The 17833-nt window shown below is 38.1% G+C and overlaps 4 protein-coding genes across 6 annotated transcripts in view; 2 read left to right on the top strand and 2 right to left on the bottom strand.

Moving 5' to 3' along the window:
• The window catches only part of LOC140665543 (serine protease inhibitor 3/4), a 36724-nt gene extending 36010 nt beyond the window's left edge, over positions 1-714 (bottom strand). Inside the window, exon 1 of the mRNA XM_072891784.1 lies at positions 696-714. The gene's annotated coding sequence lies outside the window, so the exon portion shown is untranslated. The remainder of the gene's footprint in view (positions 1-695) is intronic.
• A 650-nt stretch (positions 715-1364) lies between these two features.
• Positions 1365-2171, top strand: LOC140666154 (EKC/KEOPS complex subunit TPRKB). The gene has a single exon (XM_072893038.1). It carries the CDS (start codon positions 1585-1587, stop codon positions 2119-2121), a length of 537 nt encoding a protein of 178 aa, XP_072749139.1. The 5' UTR covers positions 1365-1584; the 3' UTR covers positions 2122-2171.
• A 273-nt stretch (positions 2172-2444) lies between these two features.
• Npl4 (nuclear protein localization 4) lies at positions 2445-17726 on the bottom strand. 2 transcript variants are annotated; one of them, XM_072893025.1, is made up of 13 exons: positions 17586-17726; positions 16947-17027; positions 16655-16856; positions 15998-16142; positions 15791-15928; positions 15408-15711; positions 15178-15315; positions 14938-15085; positions 14544-14704; positions 3611-3762; positions 3388-3526; positions 2980-3305; positions 2445-2571 (listed from the first exon to the last, which is right to left on the bottom strand). In XM_072893025.1, exons 1-13 carry the CDS (start codon positions 17604-17606, stop codon positions 2523-2525), a joined length of 2004 nt encoding a protein of 667 aa, XP_072749126.1. In that variant the 5' UTR covers positions 17607-17726; the 3' UTR covers positions 2445-2522. The 2 variants fall into 2 exon arrangements, with proteins under 2 accessions (XP_072749126.1, XP_072749127.1); XM_072893026.1 differs by lacking the exon at positions 17586-17726 and adding an exon at positions 17333-17351.
• On the top strand, positions 4737-14319 carry LOC140666150 (uncharacterized). 2 transcript variants are annotated; one of them, XM_072893029.1, is made up of 5 exons: positions 4737-5089; positions 8329-8389; positions 8802-9119; positions 9990-10139; positions 10253-14319. In XM_072893029.1, exons 2-5 carry the CDS (start codon positions 8375-8377, stop codon positions 11618-11620), a joined length of 1851 nt encoding a protein of 616 aa, XP_072749130.1. In that variant the 5' UTR covers positions 4737-5089; positions 8329-8374; the 3' UTR covers positions 11621-14319. The 2 variants fall into 2 exon arrangements, with proteins under 2 accessions (XP_072749130.1, XP_072749131.1); XM_072893030.1 differs by lacking the exon at positions 8329-8389 and having other exon boundaries at positions 4738-5089.
• Positions 17727-17833: the final 107 nt, after the last annotated feature.

Below are 17833 nucleotides of genomic sequence, written 5' to 3'. Positions count from 1 at the left end.
GTATATCTTATAAATCTTTGTATATTTCAGACAATAAATATTTATATGATGTTTTATATCAGTTATAATAAATTACTCAATTATTATTAATTACTACTAATACCGATACACTGCATAAAGCATAAATATAAATTTCACAAAATTTTGACACCCTAACCTCAAAAAGAGATCCCTGATAAAATCAGTTTACCAAAAAAATATTTATTTTTATTTAAACATTTTTCAAAAATTTATTACGTAATATGATAAATAATCATCTTTTATTATTTAGAATCCATCTGGTTCCATCGTATTATTATCTTTTACCAACATACCAACATACCAACATACACACATACACACACGTAGGAGCACGTGAAAAGATAACGTATGACATTACCTACTTATCAACAAATTTAACAAGTTAGTGAAAATTACCGATAGTTGGCGTCACTTTCCAAGAATGTAAAATTTCTGATTTTTGTTAATTTACATATTTTGTTTTTCATCAGATTTGAATATTTTGTATGCAATATATATATATACTGAAATATGACTTTAAAAACAAAGAGAGGTCCATTTTTAAATATTGAATAATGTACCACTTTATTTAATACATTGCACAATTCTACCTGAGCTACGATTGCACAGAGTTCATTTAATAAAACTTTTGTAAAATCGTAACTCGAATATGTAAGTGATTAATAATATCATACCTTATTGTAATTGCAGCAGTCACAGGGTAATTGCAGCAAATCGCGACACTTTTGTCGGCATTAATTGCACAAAGTTTACTTGCTAAAATTATCACAAGTTTACACTACCGATACAATATATTATATATACGTAAAATAAAACGATCGTCCGTTATTTTTTTCCCTACTATACACTTCTTGTAGACTATTATTATTCACAATTAATTTAAAATTGTAACTCACAATTAGATACGATAATGCGGAGTATGGAATTTCGTGTACTACGCAAATGAAATATGGCTGTCACTCATTCGTGCCAACTGTGACATATGAATTATTGGGCGCATTCAGCGAACTCGACCGCTTGACAGCAATCGAATGTGATTGGTTCCTACTTTTAGAACCAACACATCAATGTCGAGTATTAGCGGAAAGTCTAGTAATGTTGCCCAATTGTTGAGTCCGCTGAATGAACCCATTCGAGCCGCAAAAGAGATGTCACATTTAATTGACGTGATATAAATTCGAAATCTCAGAATGTAAATAATATATTATATCAATTTATGTATGTACTATAATATTTGCACTTTTATTATATTTCTTCTATTATCATATGATTCGTATTTATCAGGAGACTTTAACTTCATATTTCTCGTTTTAGCCGCTGTGCTGTGAGGGCGTTAACACACGATTTTTCACGTATGCATAAAAAAAAAAAAATCATAGACATTGACATTTGACATGTGTTCACGTGTGTTTACATTATATTCAAAATTACACGTATCTTCTTTCACGTAATTATTAATATAGTATTATTAAGTGTGACGCGCACGAACAAGTATTGCCTAAGCATTTTCTAATAGAAGACGAAATTGAAGTAATTATAACTGTCAACACTGTAAGGGTTAAGATGGATAATTACAGAGTTGAGTTGGATCAAGAAACTGGACTCTACTGCACACTGCATTTATTTACTAACGTCACAAATATCTCTGAAATTCGTGAGAAAGTCATCGGTGGAGAGCTTCGTTGTTGTGTGGTGAAAGCTTCACTTATAATCGATGCTTTTCAAGCAATAGTGGCTGCCAATAAAGTTGCCCTCAATGCTAAGCAGAATCGATTAATCACCAAGAATATATACACAGAGGTTTTATTTTATCTGTCGACAACTAAAAAAATATCACGTGCCTTGACTGAATTTGGTATCAATGACAATGACAAAAATATTTTGATAATACTGATACATGAGCTTGGCGAGGAACAGTCCTTGTTGGAAGAAGTCTTAGGAAGTATCAAGGGAGAGAGAGTACCCATTTCAAGAATACAGGAATATACAGATATGAATCTTATAAAGAAGATTTACAAAATTGATGAAGACGAATTACGTGTTTCTAGTCTTGTTAATGCTATTGTATCAAGAATTAGCTGTAAAGACTTTATGTTATAATAAAATTTGAAGAAAGTAGAGGTCTGTATATGTCAATTATTATTAATGATAAGAGAAATTATATTTGAAATGTAATTTGAATAAATAAATATATAGAATGTATGTTTCAAATAGTCTATATATACTTAATTTCTTTTTTCAATTAATATATAATTGCATCTATGATAATTGTTTCTTTGCAAACTATTCTACATATTATAATACACATATATTCTATATTCTATATTCAACTCAAGAATAATAATATTTGTGAAAAAAATATCTATATATAATGTATACATAAAATCTATGCAATTATAAATTATCTAATGGTAAATAATTGACATAAATTTCATAATTATAACAGCATTGATTTAACTTATCATGTGTATTTAAGTTATCATAGTTTTAGAGTTTTATTATTAAAATAATTCTCTCATCATTTCTTCATCATATTCTTCGACATATTCTCTGCAAACATATAAAAATTCATAATAAATATTTCCGACTTATTAGATTCAATTCATATATTAAAACTTTATACAAAAAAATCTTGTTAGGATTAATATTTAGAACATATCTCATCATACTGTTAGAAACTAGCTGTAAAAAAAAGAGATGTTAGAGAGACAGAATGGGGGGAAGAAAAAACCAGATGGGGCAAAGGAAATATGTCAGTGGAAAAATGCTTTTGCTTTTGTCTTTTTTTATTCACTCATAAATAAGGCCAAAGATGCGTAGAAAACAATCGTTATATCCGCAAGGACACGGTGCGCGTCAAATTCTGCGGAAGCGAAGTAGTAGATTCAAAGACAATATCCCCCCCCATAAACACATGTGGAATTCATCGTTAATGCTTTGACAGTTTATTACGAGTACCTTGGCAGATTGCACATCTCGCAAACTGCTAAGTCCGCAGCATTGAGAAAAGTGCAATGAGAACATGTCCAGAGAGCTTGATCCGGAGGTGGATTCGCGATTGGCTCTGTACCGACGCCTATTCCTCCACTGCCTTCCACAGTCACGGAAGGCAATGTCCTTGAGCTACTACCAAAGGACGTAGCTTGCGATGGACGCGACGATGTAGAGGATGATGTAGCAGATATGAGTTGCTCCACTGTCGCCCAATGCTCCGATTGAGCCCATTCTAATGCCTTCTCCTTATCTTTATTGCGAATAGCTTCGAGCAATGGTAACATGTGATCCTGTAAAATTAAATATTTATTAATATTAATAATTACACATTCATTAAACAAAGAAAAATATTAGTCAATTGATTGATGATACCTTCATTGGATACATGTCCATAGTGGCAATGAAGAGAAGTAAATGGAAATCGGAAGTTGCCTCCAAAAATTTATCCGCATTGAATTGTTGCATATAAGTGCATAATGCATTAAACTCTTGAACTTGTCCATCAACTTGTCTGAATTAAGGATATTAATGCGATTATGTTAATTTGGTATTTGGTATTTGTTTTTACACATTTATTTAACTATATAGATAATACCTGTTTTCAACTGGAAATGGAGTAATGTTGTCATCCGTGAAGAAAGTGAATTGGGGAGTAAGCGGTGTAGATGCAGGTATATCCACTAATAAATATTCTACTGGCAAAGGTCTCCCTAATCTTGTTACTTCATTTCCATATGTATCTTTTTCCTAAACAAAAAAAAAATATATATATATATATATATTTATATACTCACACACACACACACACACACACACACACTCGCAGGCACACATACATAAGAATTACATACTTCATTTGCCTAATTTCAAAATAATTTTATAATTATTTTTACTATCTTTTTAAATAAATATGGATTTTATGATTTTTTTCTCATTTTTATTATTCTTTTTTATTTAGATAATAAAATATAATAGACAAATTATAAGCACATTTTTAAAAAAAGTTTTTTATTGAAGAATAAAAAGAAGGATCATCATGTATCATAACTTTACCACTTGTTGCTAAAAAAAAAAAAAAATATATAAATAACTTTTTAAACGACTCGTTTCTCCAGGCCTAAAACAGTTCTTATTCCCGCCATAAAGGCAGATTTACAAGCTGCCATGACGCGAGGTAAAGTGCGCGTACATGCGATTGGCGGCGAGTCGAAAGGATTGAAACGACAATGGCGACGTTAGCGGGAAAGATATATACTGATGGATCTATTCGACGAAGAGATATGAGATATATATATATATATATATATATGTATAGAAGGGATAAGAGGGGATAAACAGAGACGGAGCTGAGCTGAAAGGAGAGGAGAGAAAAGCCAGGGAGGGGAGCTACGAAGCGCGTAAGCGACTAGCGCGCGCCGCGGTGTGTGTCTGTCGGTCGGTCGGTCGTCGCCGCCATGCTAGTGGTTAGTTTAGTGAACCAAACATCATGATGTGGCAAAACGTTCGCACGAGCTAAGGCCCGTAGTAGCCACGCCGCGTTAACCGGCACCACCGTCGTTATGTTATCCACAGTAACACTCACGACGTTCGATAAACACGATTACGCGAAAAGTACAAAAAATATATACACACATAAGACACACAATATATATAGAGAGGGAAAGAGAGGGTACGTATTGTAGTAAAGAAAAAAAAATAAAACGAAGAAAGAGAGAGAGAGAGAGAGAAAGAAAAAACGTACGATTCAGCGAAAAGCATCGCGACGAATACAACGACGGAAGCGGCGGCGACGAGGACGGCAACGACACGACGCAACGATAACGACAGTGACGACAACGACAACGGTGTTAGTGGTGGTAGTGCTCGTGGTGGTGGTGGTGGTGGTTGTTGTTCGGTGCGAACGAAATCGCGCGCGGCACGACGTCAGGCCCGATGTAAATCAAAGCCGCCGCCGAATCGCACGGTCGAACGTACGTCGCGCAGTGAACATCGTCGCGGCACGCGTCGCAAGTGCCGAGTGCCAACGGTCAGCCTCCATAGCGTGGCGAGGAGACGATCGCGAAACGTATACACGGTACGAAAGCATTTACAGAATTTTATCCGAGAAAGAGAGAGAGAGAGAGAGAGAGAGAGAGAGAGAATGAATGAGACAAAAAGAGGGAGAATTAAATCGGAACAAACGTATACATGTGTACGATGTGTTGGATGCTTGATCGGAGAGCGCCCGTATGCGTATGCGTGTGTGTAAAAAGGAGAACGACGCGTGAAAGAGAGAGAACGCATGTCGTGGTATACGTGAAAAAGAGACGTCGCAATGCGCGCGCGCGCGCCCGCTCAGAACGGGGGAGGGGGAGAAGAGCGAGACGGAGCGCGCACAACATTCCCGCGGAATCTGACACGCAGTAGTCCGCGAGCGGTTTTCGACCCGAATGTCGGTTCGTCGCGAATCACGATCGGCGTAGCTATCGGCGCAGGCAGGTAACCCCGAGCGATAAGCCAAAGTCGAGTCCAAAGCGTCGCGAACGAGAGCTTTTTCAGTACGCTGCTAGTGTATGTGTGTGCGTGTGCGTGCGTATGTATTGTATGCATACTGTGCGCGGCACACGACGTCGCGAAGAAGTGCCGCGGACACTCGATATACGTCCTTCCTCCACCCCTCCCCTCTTTGGCGCCTCGGTCCGAGGGATTCGTCCCCTCCTCCCTCCTCCCTTGCGTCTGCCGCGCGCGCGAGAGAAGCAACGTTGCGCTTGAAGAATGGCGAATCCTCCAAGCACCCATCCTCCCGATCTACTCGCCGACAGTTTTGGCGGGATTTCCGGCGCATGCGCGCGAACAACGTAAAGTGTGTCTCTCTTCCCTCTCCCCCCCCCCCGCTTTTCTCTCTTTCTCTTTCGTTCGTCCGCGAGTTCGCAAACGGCACTTCTCGAGGCTCCTCTCGTTGCATAATGACTTATCTATCGGGCCGATATCGCGCTGAATATTGAGCCTACATAACCTCCTTTTTACGAAGTTTCGTTTGCTCGTCCGCGTGCTCGCGTTATCGGATGATCCGCGGAATATGGCGAGCGCGTGAATCGAGGCTTGAGAAAAATACACGTGTAACACAACTCCGAGAGTATTTCATTTTCAATAGTATTCGTAGTCGATAAATGAGGGTTTTTTTTTTATTTATACGCGTGTATGTAAATAAGGAATCCTTATACTTCGGAAAACGTGGAGATTTTATATGCAGAATTTATCGTAATTGCTGCTTGAAAGGAATATAAGAATTTCTTATTTATATCCTTGCGTATATACTTGCATATTCTTAGGAAACAACAACTGTCGCTCTTATCGCTCCCTTGAACGAATTATGTTGCTTCAAAATTTAAAAGAAAGACTACAGTACAATTATCCCTTAGTTGAGTGAAATTTTTTTTAATAAATGATTTCGTATTTTTCTAAATATATTTAGCCGAAACAGAGAGAGAAAAAACTGATTAGTTATAATTATATATTTGACAAACAATTGATTAAAAAAATATCGATACCAAATGTGCCTCGAGTGACTGTGTCTAAAATGTTAATATTTGCTTAACGTGTTTAATTAGAAAGATAAAAAAAAAAGAAAAGTTATAAACTAGTACAGTAAGTAGTAAACTAATAATTATGATTAGAGAATGCAAAGTTTCCGACAAGAATCGTGTTGTTATTTTCAGTGTATTTAAGTTAACTAAAACATGTTATTAAGCTTTAAAGATTGTTGAAAATACATTTTATTTTTATCACGCAATTCTTTTCGAATCAAATATAAAAAAAACCGCGAATAATCTTTTAACTTTAGTTTTAAATACAAACAACCAAGTCACGATATATTATCATTATACTATCATATTGCTATGTGCATTGTTCTCAGAATAATTGTGTGATATTTCTTTAGATTTTGTTTCATGACACAATTAAATAAAGCGAGTCACGATATTTTATCATTATAGTATAATATTGCTATATGCACTGTTTTCAAAATAATTGTATAATATCCTTTTAAATTTTGTCTTGCACAAAAAGTACTAAAACAATAAGCTTAAATGATTATGAAAATAAAATATCTCATTTATATGTATATATAAATGTTTACTGAAAATCAAGATTAGATATCGAGAAAAGTTTGTAGAACGTCAATTATTTTCTAGAATATAATGATATTTTAATTCAGTCCTCTAATAATATTTCGTATAGTCATCACACGAATATTATTACATTACATATCACGATGTATTTATCATAATTGACAATATGATAATTTATGAAAATTCTTATAAAATTTGTAAAGTCGAGGCCCAGAGAATTAAGGACAAAAGGTGTCGCGGGCGAGTTCAAGTCGGTCGCGCTTTCCCGCCTTTTAGCGGTCACCGTGGTTTCTCGTACCGTGAATCAAACGAGTGTGTTTACCACGTCGTCACGTGTACGCCGCGTCGTATCGATTCACCCGCTTCCCGCTTCCCGAATCGTGGTATTTAGGCTTCTGGCAGAAGCGGACGAACGTACCTGTCAGTCAGTCATTACGTTAACGTGGTCACATAAACAATGTTGCGACGTGAGACAATCGGTTTGTGCGCGAGAAACGTTTATTAACTAGGGGAACCTCATCGATGATTCGATGACGCACGAATGCAATATGGGTCAAGGAATATGGGCCGACGTGGCGGCGGCGGCGACGACGGTTTCGCGCCGCACGTACTTGAAATCGGGAAAGTCCATGGCGACGGGATGGCAGACGAGTCTACGACGCATACTAATAATCGTAGTGGTATTAAATAATCTCCCATGCGAAGAGAGAGAGAGAGAGAAAGAGAGAGAAAGTGGCGAAATGTGGAATAAAGGGAGAGAGAGAAAGAGAAAGAGACGGATGAAGCGAAAAAGAGAGATAGATGATCGTGTACCGAGTTTGTTTACATACATACGCGGACGACGACTTGACCTTTTGGGGTTTTCCGTCGTAAATGACATACGTTCTAAAACGGACATTCTTGTGCACACACGACAAACTTTGATTCTGTTCGTCAAAAACAGTTTCATTGTGTGTGTGTTTGTGTTTGTGCGCGTGTGTGTGTGTGTGAGAGAGAGAGAGAGAGAGATATCCTCTTTATTTTATTATATTTATTTAAGTATAGATCTCGCTTAATTCATTTCGCACGCAATTCTTCACGGTTCTGTTGAGAATCATTCAAGAAATAAATAGTTTTGCGTATTTTTTGCCAAACATTCCGCGTGAATGTTTGGAAGTTAAGCCTCGCATCAGCAGCGCGAATTAAATGCCAATTGCAATTTCAGGAGCACGAGAGATTGACGCTACGTTCGTAATTTTTACCGTGGCGTGATGTTACTTAAACAGGTAATTCCCGCGTAAAATGAATGAGACGAATGGAGTAATGAATTGTCTACTGAAATAAATAACAGTTGAATAAAATTTATTATTGCGATTCGTACGATAACATCAAATTTGTGTCGTACTCTGATAGACTTTGATGTGGCAAAATCGATTCGAGTCGTGGCATAAACTTTGTTATCTCGCGATGTATCTAAATTTAATATATCGATCGATGTGATCAGAATAGCGATCTAATTCCATTATAGCAGAAATTTTATTCCGTTAAACTACTCATTATTTCAACACTTCTCACTTTATATTACACGATATATGCAGGAACTTATGTTTGTTTGTGTGTGTATTGCATGCGTGTACGCATACGACGAAGTCGCGAGATATACACGCACGCATGTGTACATGTATATTACGCTTCCAGATGTTGGATCCGAGTGTGCTAACGGACCTGGAGGAGCTGACGCTTTGCGGTTGCTGCAAGCAGAAGTACAATGACGCGGAGCAATGTCCCAAGTATCTCAGCTGTAAGCACTACTTTTGTCTGCGTTGCATCGAAAGCAATCTACTAAAGGGGCGAGATCTGTTCTGCGCCCACTGTTGGAAGAAGACAGATTTGGGCGATCAAGGTCCGGACGCTCTACCAACTCATTCTCCTCTGCTTGCCCTGGCCAATAATCTGTCGCGTCTCAAGATCACGACGAACAACACGTCCGGCAAACCCGGTGACAAGGAAAGAAAGGTAACACCAATTCGACATTTTAAATGAGCGAGATATTTTTGTGGCATTTGAAATTTCATTTTGATACTTTCTTACTCGTTCAACAATAAAAACACCGTGAAATGCCCCCCCTTTTTTTTTTTTTTTTTTTTTTCAAATATAACAATTTATGTAACCATGATTCTTGTAGTTCAATTTTTTTACAATCTTTCATCTTCTATTTATGTTTAAAAATAACGTATATTGAAAAATTATATTGAATTATATTGAAAATATATTAATATTTTATATTACAATTATAATTAACAGTTTTAATATTTAATGAGTTTAATAATTTTGAGAAAATAAAGTAAAGAAATTGCATCATGAACGTTAAATTACACGATTATTGATTCATCTAAATTTACCGTAAAATATCTCTGCTGGGTAAAATTAAGTTGTATAAAATTTAAATGATGAAAAATTATTCAAGAACGTAACGCGATTGCTGTAACATCGCATACGGTAAACGATGAACCTTTGTCGGCACTGAAAGAGATGGAATATATCTCCGTTCAAATGCAAAATATACCTATATATAACATGTGCGTGACGAAGGAAATACCACGGGAAGTGCGAAACTATATCAAAAGAGAGAAAACGATTCCGGTGATAATAAAATGATGATATAAGCGTCTCTCGACGATTATTTTCAAATTTGTATAATTTCGTGATTGCTTCGGGCACGTTTCTTTTCTTGAAAAATATTTATCTGAACAAAATAGCGCCCGAATATTTCCCTGTGATAAAAACGAAAGATTCGTTATTAATTTAGTCTTGAAAGGTCATAGAACTTTGTAAACACATGATGCTGAATTCTGAGTAGATCGATAACGTTTAATATTTTCGTAGAGCGAGAACTGTCACACACATGGAATGCCGCTAGCATTATGGTGTGCAACATGTTGCACGGCGCTTTGTAGAGCGTGTGCGACTCCGCAAGAACACCCGGGTCATCAGATTAAATCGCAAACCGATGCCAAAGAACAGCTCATTTCCGACGTAAGTTGTTCCTACTTGTTTGTACCATCTTCCATTGAAATTTTGAGAAGCAGGCTCGAGAAACCGTATATTGAAGAACTGAAGCTGTGAAAAACGCATGCATTTGTCCACAGGTTCAATTGGAGTTAGTCGCCGTAGGCAAACTCTCGACCGAGATTCAAAGACTGGCTATGCAGCAACGCGAGTTTCTGATAAAGGTACTGGAAGCATGTGTGACGCTGAAGACGCACGTGGAGACAGATTTACAGAACGGTTGGAGTCATTTTCCCGAGATAACAGACGCGCGCGAAACCTTAGGCAAGACGAAGGCCGGCTTGCAGATGAGTGAAACTCCGGGTGATGTGTATAGTTTGCATTCACAGCTCGTTCTAGAGAAACAGCGGTTGCAATCCAAGTATCAGGAAATGATGCTACAGTGCCAGCTTGACGATCTCATCGGTAATTCCGGCGTGATTTTCGACTTTACCTTGCTGAAGCAAGCATTAGCGGGCATTCATACGGGGGATCCGATCGTTCCCCAAGGAGTGGGCAACGGTGGTCGCTTGCCGAATCACTTGGCGGCCTCTCAGAATCCGATACTATTCCTTGCAAATTACTGCATGTCGCAGTTGTACACGCGCCATGTCGTTAGTAAGCAACAACATATGCAGAACGGTTCGATGGAATACCATCATTCGAATATGATGCCACCGCCGCAGCAGGCACCGCCAGGATCCGTTCATGTTCATCAGGGTCCACCACCGCCGCCACCGGGACCGAATCAGACTCCGCAGCAGCTTCTCATTCCACCCGGCTCACCGTCCATCAAACCCGTACCGCCCGCACCACCCAACGCCATGCTGCACCCGCAGCAGCAGTCAACGTTCATGCCCGATACGGTCGGTACTGGCGGCGCAGGTGCTGGTAGTTTAGTGACCGTCCACTCGTCCGGCCAACCGCCGTCCAATGCAATAACGGCGACATTGACGCGAGGCCCAGCGAATCCGTATCCCTTGTATTACTTCAACATCGAGGTAAACGGCTCGCCGCATGGACGCATCGTAATTGAGGTGCGACCGGACGCGGCACCGAAAATGGCGAAAAACTTCAGTGTGCTGTCGACGGGGGAAGCCGGAGTCGGTTACAAAGGCTGCACGATATTCCAGTGTTGGGAGGGCGAGTCCGTGATCACGGGTGATTTTGAGCTTAACAACGGCCGCGGCGGACGCAGCATATACGAAGATGGATATTTCATGCCGGACGACACCAAGTTTCCAGCGGTCAGGGGTGCAGTGGGAATGAGACGGACGCAGAAGCGACACGACAACCTCGGCATGGTCGGATCACAGTTTCGCATAATACTACAGGAGATGCGTGGCTTCACCGGCATTTTCGGCCACGTAATCGAAGGATTGGACCTGGTGGAGAAGATATCTACGTTCGGCGACCAGACCGGCAAGCCTACCAAGAATATTCTAATCACGAAGTGCGGTAAATTGTAACATTTACGCTGTCGCTGTCGCGCGGTTTGTTGTAGCGTGGGGTAGACTCTCCGAGACAGGAGTATATCCCGTATATACATATATATATTATATAACGCCGTATACACGTTTTCCCGCTATAGATAACTGAAGGAAGGTCGCGACGGTTTTCCCGACACGCGCGTTCGGCCGAGAGAGAAACCTATACGTAAGAAGAAATACAAAAAGAAACGCGTTACACGTAATTGCCCAACGATGGGAGACGATTATTATTATAATTATATTCACCGCGTATATTCACTCGGGGACACCGTCGCGACACGTTTATCCGCGAATCCTCGAACGCTCCGTACGAGTCACGCAACTTAATTAACTATTAACAATAGCATCTAAAGATGTCGAGTCTATTTTTAAATCGTGGGCGCGTGCGAGAAGAAAAAGAAATAAAAAAATCCATATTTTGCTATTGACCGAGAATCGATATGAGATTCTGCTAACAATAATGATGATGATCGAGATACACACATACACATACGTACCTCAGAGATCGACCGTGATATCGATACGACTTCTCTAGCTGATACGACGTATTTGTTTTTAGGAAGAGAGAGGTCCAAAAACGTTTATTTTGGCTATTATCGGCGTTAACTCTGCTAAACTACGTTATAGTTCTTAGAGCGCGTATCGCGTGTCGGGCGTGATTTAGTGGAGAAGAGACCGTGCGATTCACGGTAGACATTTCTCCGCCCGAATTCGCATGCGCAGCTAATGTTTTAGGTCGTAGATAGATGAAAAAAAAGGAAAACAAACGTGTAGACCGGGGAATTTAAGTATAGCAAACTATATCGGGAACTAACCGAACCACGGATCGCGTTTATGCGATATATATTTGTGAAAGAGAGACGATGATGAGCCTGCGCGCGAACGGATATTTGAGTCTTTTTTTGTTTTTTTTTTTTGTGGGCGAGCAATCGTAAGCTGGCATCTTCGCGACTTTATGCTAAAAGTCGCAACTCGTGCGATTCTATGTAAAATGCAAGGTTTGTCGTTTAGAATCTTAGATTCCGAAATGAAGAAGAAAAAATATCGGTATAGTTAATCTCGTAGGAGGGCAATTTGTGGTTCGTCAAACATGATGTCGCGTATCGTTCCGTTCCAGGGGCGTGAGGAAAAGAGCTAAAAGGGAAGAGAAAAAAAAAAAGAGAGATATTCATCGCGCGCGCGCGTTTTTGCGAAGAAATCTTGTGATTCCGCTGCACGAATACTGGTGGCGAACTTGTTCCCTTTTCGTTCTTTGTAAACTAGCGAACCGTCGTGAATTATATCTGTATTTAAGATTAGATCTCAATACGTCGCAAATGTATGCAAGGCCTAACTACTACTATGTAGATCGTAAGCCTCGTGTCGTCTAATCGGGAAACGAACGAAGGAAAAATAATGTGCGAATATATATATATATATATATATATATATATATATATATATGTATATGTATATATGTATATATGTATATGTATATATGTATATATGTATATGTATATATGTATATGTATACACGAAACAAATCATTCCTATATATCGTACTACGATAATGTAATTGCGTTATAACTACTCGTCTGAATTCTCGTAATGAAGTCCCATTATGTATCGTTATATATACACTGTCACACGCGCGCGCGTGCGAGAGCGAATGCGTCTTTCCCTCTCTCTCGCGCGGACACGTGCGCGCGTATCTCCACGCGCGTACAAGGCAAGGCACACTCACGCGTTACCGTAATAGCAAAAATTGCACGCCCTCGCGTCGTCGCGGATATGCCTTCTCGAAGAAAAGCCTCATTCGATGTTGAACTTGAAAGTTTTAACACTTGTTGATTAGCTAATAAAAAGAAACGCGTCTTTCGCGATCGACATTGCGATGATTGACGCAACGCGAAACGCGTCGCGTTGTGTATCGTCTTTAGGAATAAATATAACTCGCTCCTGTACATGTACAATATTATTATATACACGACGACCGTAAGCGGGGGTGGCTGTGTGTGTTTGAACGGATGGATGAATGAACGAATTCGCTTCCGAGCGAAGAAGACTCCGACAAATTGTAACTCTTAGTACGTAAACGTAGAGACGCAATCGTGAGAAGAAAAAAAAGGACATATTGTACCGAAGCAAGTGACGATACAGGCCCAGCTGTATACATACATACATAGACACACACACAACACAACAAACACACACACACACACACATACACACACACGTACACAGATACCTCTATGCGCGCGCGTATATATATACAAATATATAAACTACATATATTTTTATGAACGTGATGAGGTAACAACGCATAGCTTGTAATATCGATTCTAACGACCGACCGATTTATCTTGTCCCTCGCGTGCGATTTAAACGATTGAGCGGCTGTAAACACTTGGACAAGTTCTTTCCTGTTGTCTTTCTACCTCGCTATTTTGTTTTCTCCCTTATCTCTCCTTTTTCTTACTTCTGACCCTCTCTCTTACCCTCCTCTCGAGACATATATCATTGATAATGCAAAGATCGTGACTATTTTTTTTTCAGGTTCGCGATAATTATATCGTAGAGAGCCGTCGTTTAAACGAATTTTATTATTTCATTATACATGTACGAAATGAACGTTAATCGCCCCAACTTAAATGTACTTTTAATCAATCGATTTTGAGTTATAAACTGTTCTCATTTCACGAGAGTATTATGATTTGTACGTACTGTACGTATTACCCTTATACCTATAGATATATATCTTAAGTTGTGCGACAAAATTGCATAACTTTCAATAAATATTAGGTTACGATAGACATAAAAAATTTAAAGGCACTCGTTCGATATACATATACAAAGATATAAATCGAAGTGATTCAAAGAAACGTAATCGAAGAGAGAATAAAATTGATATATTCGAACTTACCTTATAGAAGACATCCGGAACATATTGCTTATCAGTCGACTCGATTACGTAGCCCAATTCCGGTGCATCTTTTGTAGGAACCAAACAGCCATCTCGTACCAACGCCATGCATTGATTGGATACTTCGTAACCCTCCATGTGTACTTGATTTTTATCGTCACCTGTTATAGAGAAAACGTTTCTAACAACCGTAATTTTACATGGCGTTTGTAATGGATATTTCGTAACAAATAGGAAAAAGAAGTGTAATTATATATTATTAAGTTGATCAAAAAAACTTGTTCGCCTTTTCCTATGTGGCTCTTACCTCAGAAAAAGACAAACTTTTACTTAATATTTTTGACGAAAAAAAAAAAATAAAAAGATAAATAGTTATGAATTAAGATTGACTCACCTGTGACGCAAACAGTTACAAATTTTGAGCCGAAATAACCATTAGGCGAAAAGCGGCAGGGGTTTGGATACTGGTTTTGAAAGTATCCAGCCATAATGCATTCTTGAGCAGATAGGAAATGGCTTTCTATATTGCGAACGTGTTTGACCTAATCGAATAAAACTGACAGTGTTAATCGCCGTACATATGCGGATTCGGTATACGAACATTACATAACGAAAGAAAAATATATCAAATTACCGTTCCCTTCTTGACATCGTCGGCTATGAGGTCGGTGAAAATCCATCCGATTCTCCTCAGATTAAGTGTTCGGCCTAATTCCTCGACTAACGCTTCCCTCTCGTCCGGCAGAAGTCTTATCGTATCTTTTGTACTTTCCTGACCAATCACAATGCGAATATATTATATTCATTCATCAAAAATGTGTATGTTTATAGATTTGTCGAAAATTGTGCACGAGCTCTACGTACCTGCGGTGGCTCGTATATAGCCGCAACGACTGCTCTAATTCCTAGCGGGACATCCGAGTGTATTTCGTATCTTCCGTATAGATAACCGATACGCTGATGCCCAGTGCTACGCCAGTAATTAAGAAAACGTTCTACTAAACTAGCATTTTCGAACATGACGTTATCCACGTGTCGATAAGTCTGGCGGTTCAAAGTGATCGAGTTCGGTTGGCACTTGCTGCAGATCCCTCGCGGCCATGGCGGATGATCCTTGCAGCCAGTCTTTATACGGCAGCTTATGTCGTCTAATTGTATAAACTTGCCCCTGCAACAAATATATACAAGATACAGTCGAATACTCTGTAATAATGTTTACAATCATTTCGTATTGCATATTTATGTACCTATCAACTCCGGCAGTGAGCTTCCTGAGATATGAGTGAAAGGACAGATGCTTGATATTTTGTTCTTTCAGATAAATCTCGTCGAAAGGTTCCAGAGGCGAGCAGTGCACGCAGCATCCTTTCGCTCCATGTCGACAACTGTAAAAATATACATATATTTCTTTGTTCTATTTCAATATTAGCTTTAAATGTTTTTTTATTTCTTACAGTTTTTCGTCGCGTTTACGCTGGATTTTTCCATCCAGCTTCCATAACTGCTCGTCAACATCATCCTCAACTACATTTGTGAGAGATCGTGAAAGATTAGATGTGCGATTTGTAATTCCATTTGTGGAATCAATTGGCCCTGGTTCTATGTTTAAATATACAAAACGTAAATATTAATATACAAAATGTTAATAAAAATATTGATCTTTGATAAATAAAAGAAATTTTATACAAATTCATACATATATATACACATATATATGTATGAATTTGTCACAAACACAACAATATGTATGTAAAACATATATATGTATATAAAAGAATTTTTTGAATAAATATGTATATATACATATGTATACACGCACATATATACACACATACATATATACATACAATATAAATATATAAAAAAAAATTGTATATATAAAAGAATTTTTTAGTTCCACCTAATTATGAATATTATATTATAAATATTATAATTTATTTTTCTTAGTTGTTATATCTGTATGTTTTAGCCTTTAATATTATTAATAATGCTATCATCTTAAATATATTATATATTATGTTTTAGTACGTAACAACTTTGCTTTTTTTCTATCATTTCAAGTAATTTTTATGTATTGCAGATTAATCAATTGTATAAACAATTATTCACACCTATAGGATTATTGGAGGCACTGCTGGTTGACGGAGCACTCCATAATTGGGTGCCATTAGCTGGCACAAGATAAAGCATATCTCCATGAGAAAGGCCTGTCCCTAAGATTGTTCTACTCCGAGTAGATGTAAGTGGCTCTTTCTGATTTCGTTGCTTACAGAGTTTAAATCCAAAACTATTTAAATCAAAGGCTTCATACACCTGTACAAAAGAATATTAGAGTAAATTTTAAACATTGTATATCCTAAACATGATATATAGAAAGGTTAGAATATCTTCCATAATTTATACCTTTTCATAAAGTCGAGAAAGTGTATCAGAAGCTAGCACTTCTATACGCCTTGTTCCCTCTGATGACTGGACACGTAGAATCTGGAAGTGAATAAGAATATAAATATATAACAATTAGATTTATTTAAAAAAAATAAATTAATTTTTGTAAATACATTATATTACAGAATAGAATTATCCATAACAAAAATAAGCAATAACTTTATATTATTTATATTATTCATTTTTCTTTTGTATAAATCTATATAAAGATAGAAAATAACAATGGAATATATTCTAATCATTTTTACATAAAAATTTTTTCAAATGAATCAAATAGATTTATATATTAAGCAAAGAGCAAATTTTTTAATTTCTCTACAAAAGATATAAAGATTATTATCTACTCAAGAAAGTATCGTGTCACAAAAATGGATATTATAAAGAACGACGTATATTTGACTAAAAAATAATTATCAAAAAAGCATGCAGAGGTCAAGCAACATCACGAGAGAGCCAAGCTCGATTGTGTCGGTTACGTCCGAGAGTTTATTGCAAATAAATTATGATGCAATCGCGTGAAAAGTATAGTTAAATAGAAGGAAAACGATTCAACGGAATTGCGCTCGTAATCCATTTCGCGTTGTCACGATGACTTACAAATTGCCCGGGTTTTGACATTTCGCCGGTGTCGGTGTGGTGGAATCAGCTGTTTAAGCTCGCTGTATCGCACGGCCGCACGAGTGCGCGGTGGCGCCAAAGTCCCTAGCTCAAGTCGCGGCGACGCTTCGCGCTCCGTGAGAAAAACTGTCGAGTCAACGTCGGGAAGTCGGTGGGGTTGACCTAACCTCTTCGCACCACGGGTAGCGAGCGATTTCTCGCGGGCGATGCTACGGCTACCGAATACC

This window comes from Anoplolepis gracilipes, chromosome 5, assembly GCF_047496725.1.
Source record: "Anoplolepis gracilipes chromosome 5, ASM4749672v1, whole genome shotgun sequence".
NCBI classification, from domain to species: domain Eukaryota; kingdom Metazoa; phylum Arthropoda; class Insecta; order Hymenoptera; family Formicidae; genus Anoplolepis; species Anoplolepis gracilipes.
The sequence above is the reverse complement of the archived record's forward strand: the minus strand, read 5'-3'. Positions and strand labels throughout refer to the sequence as shown.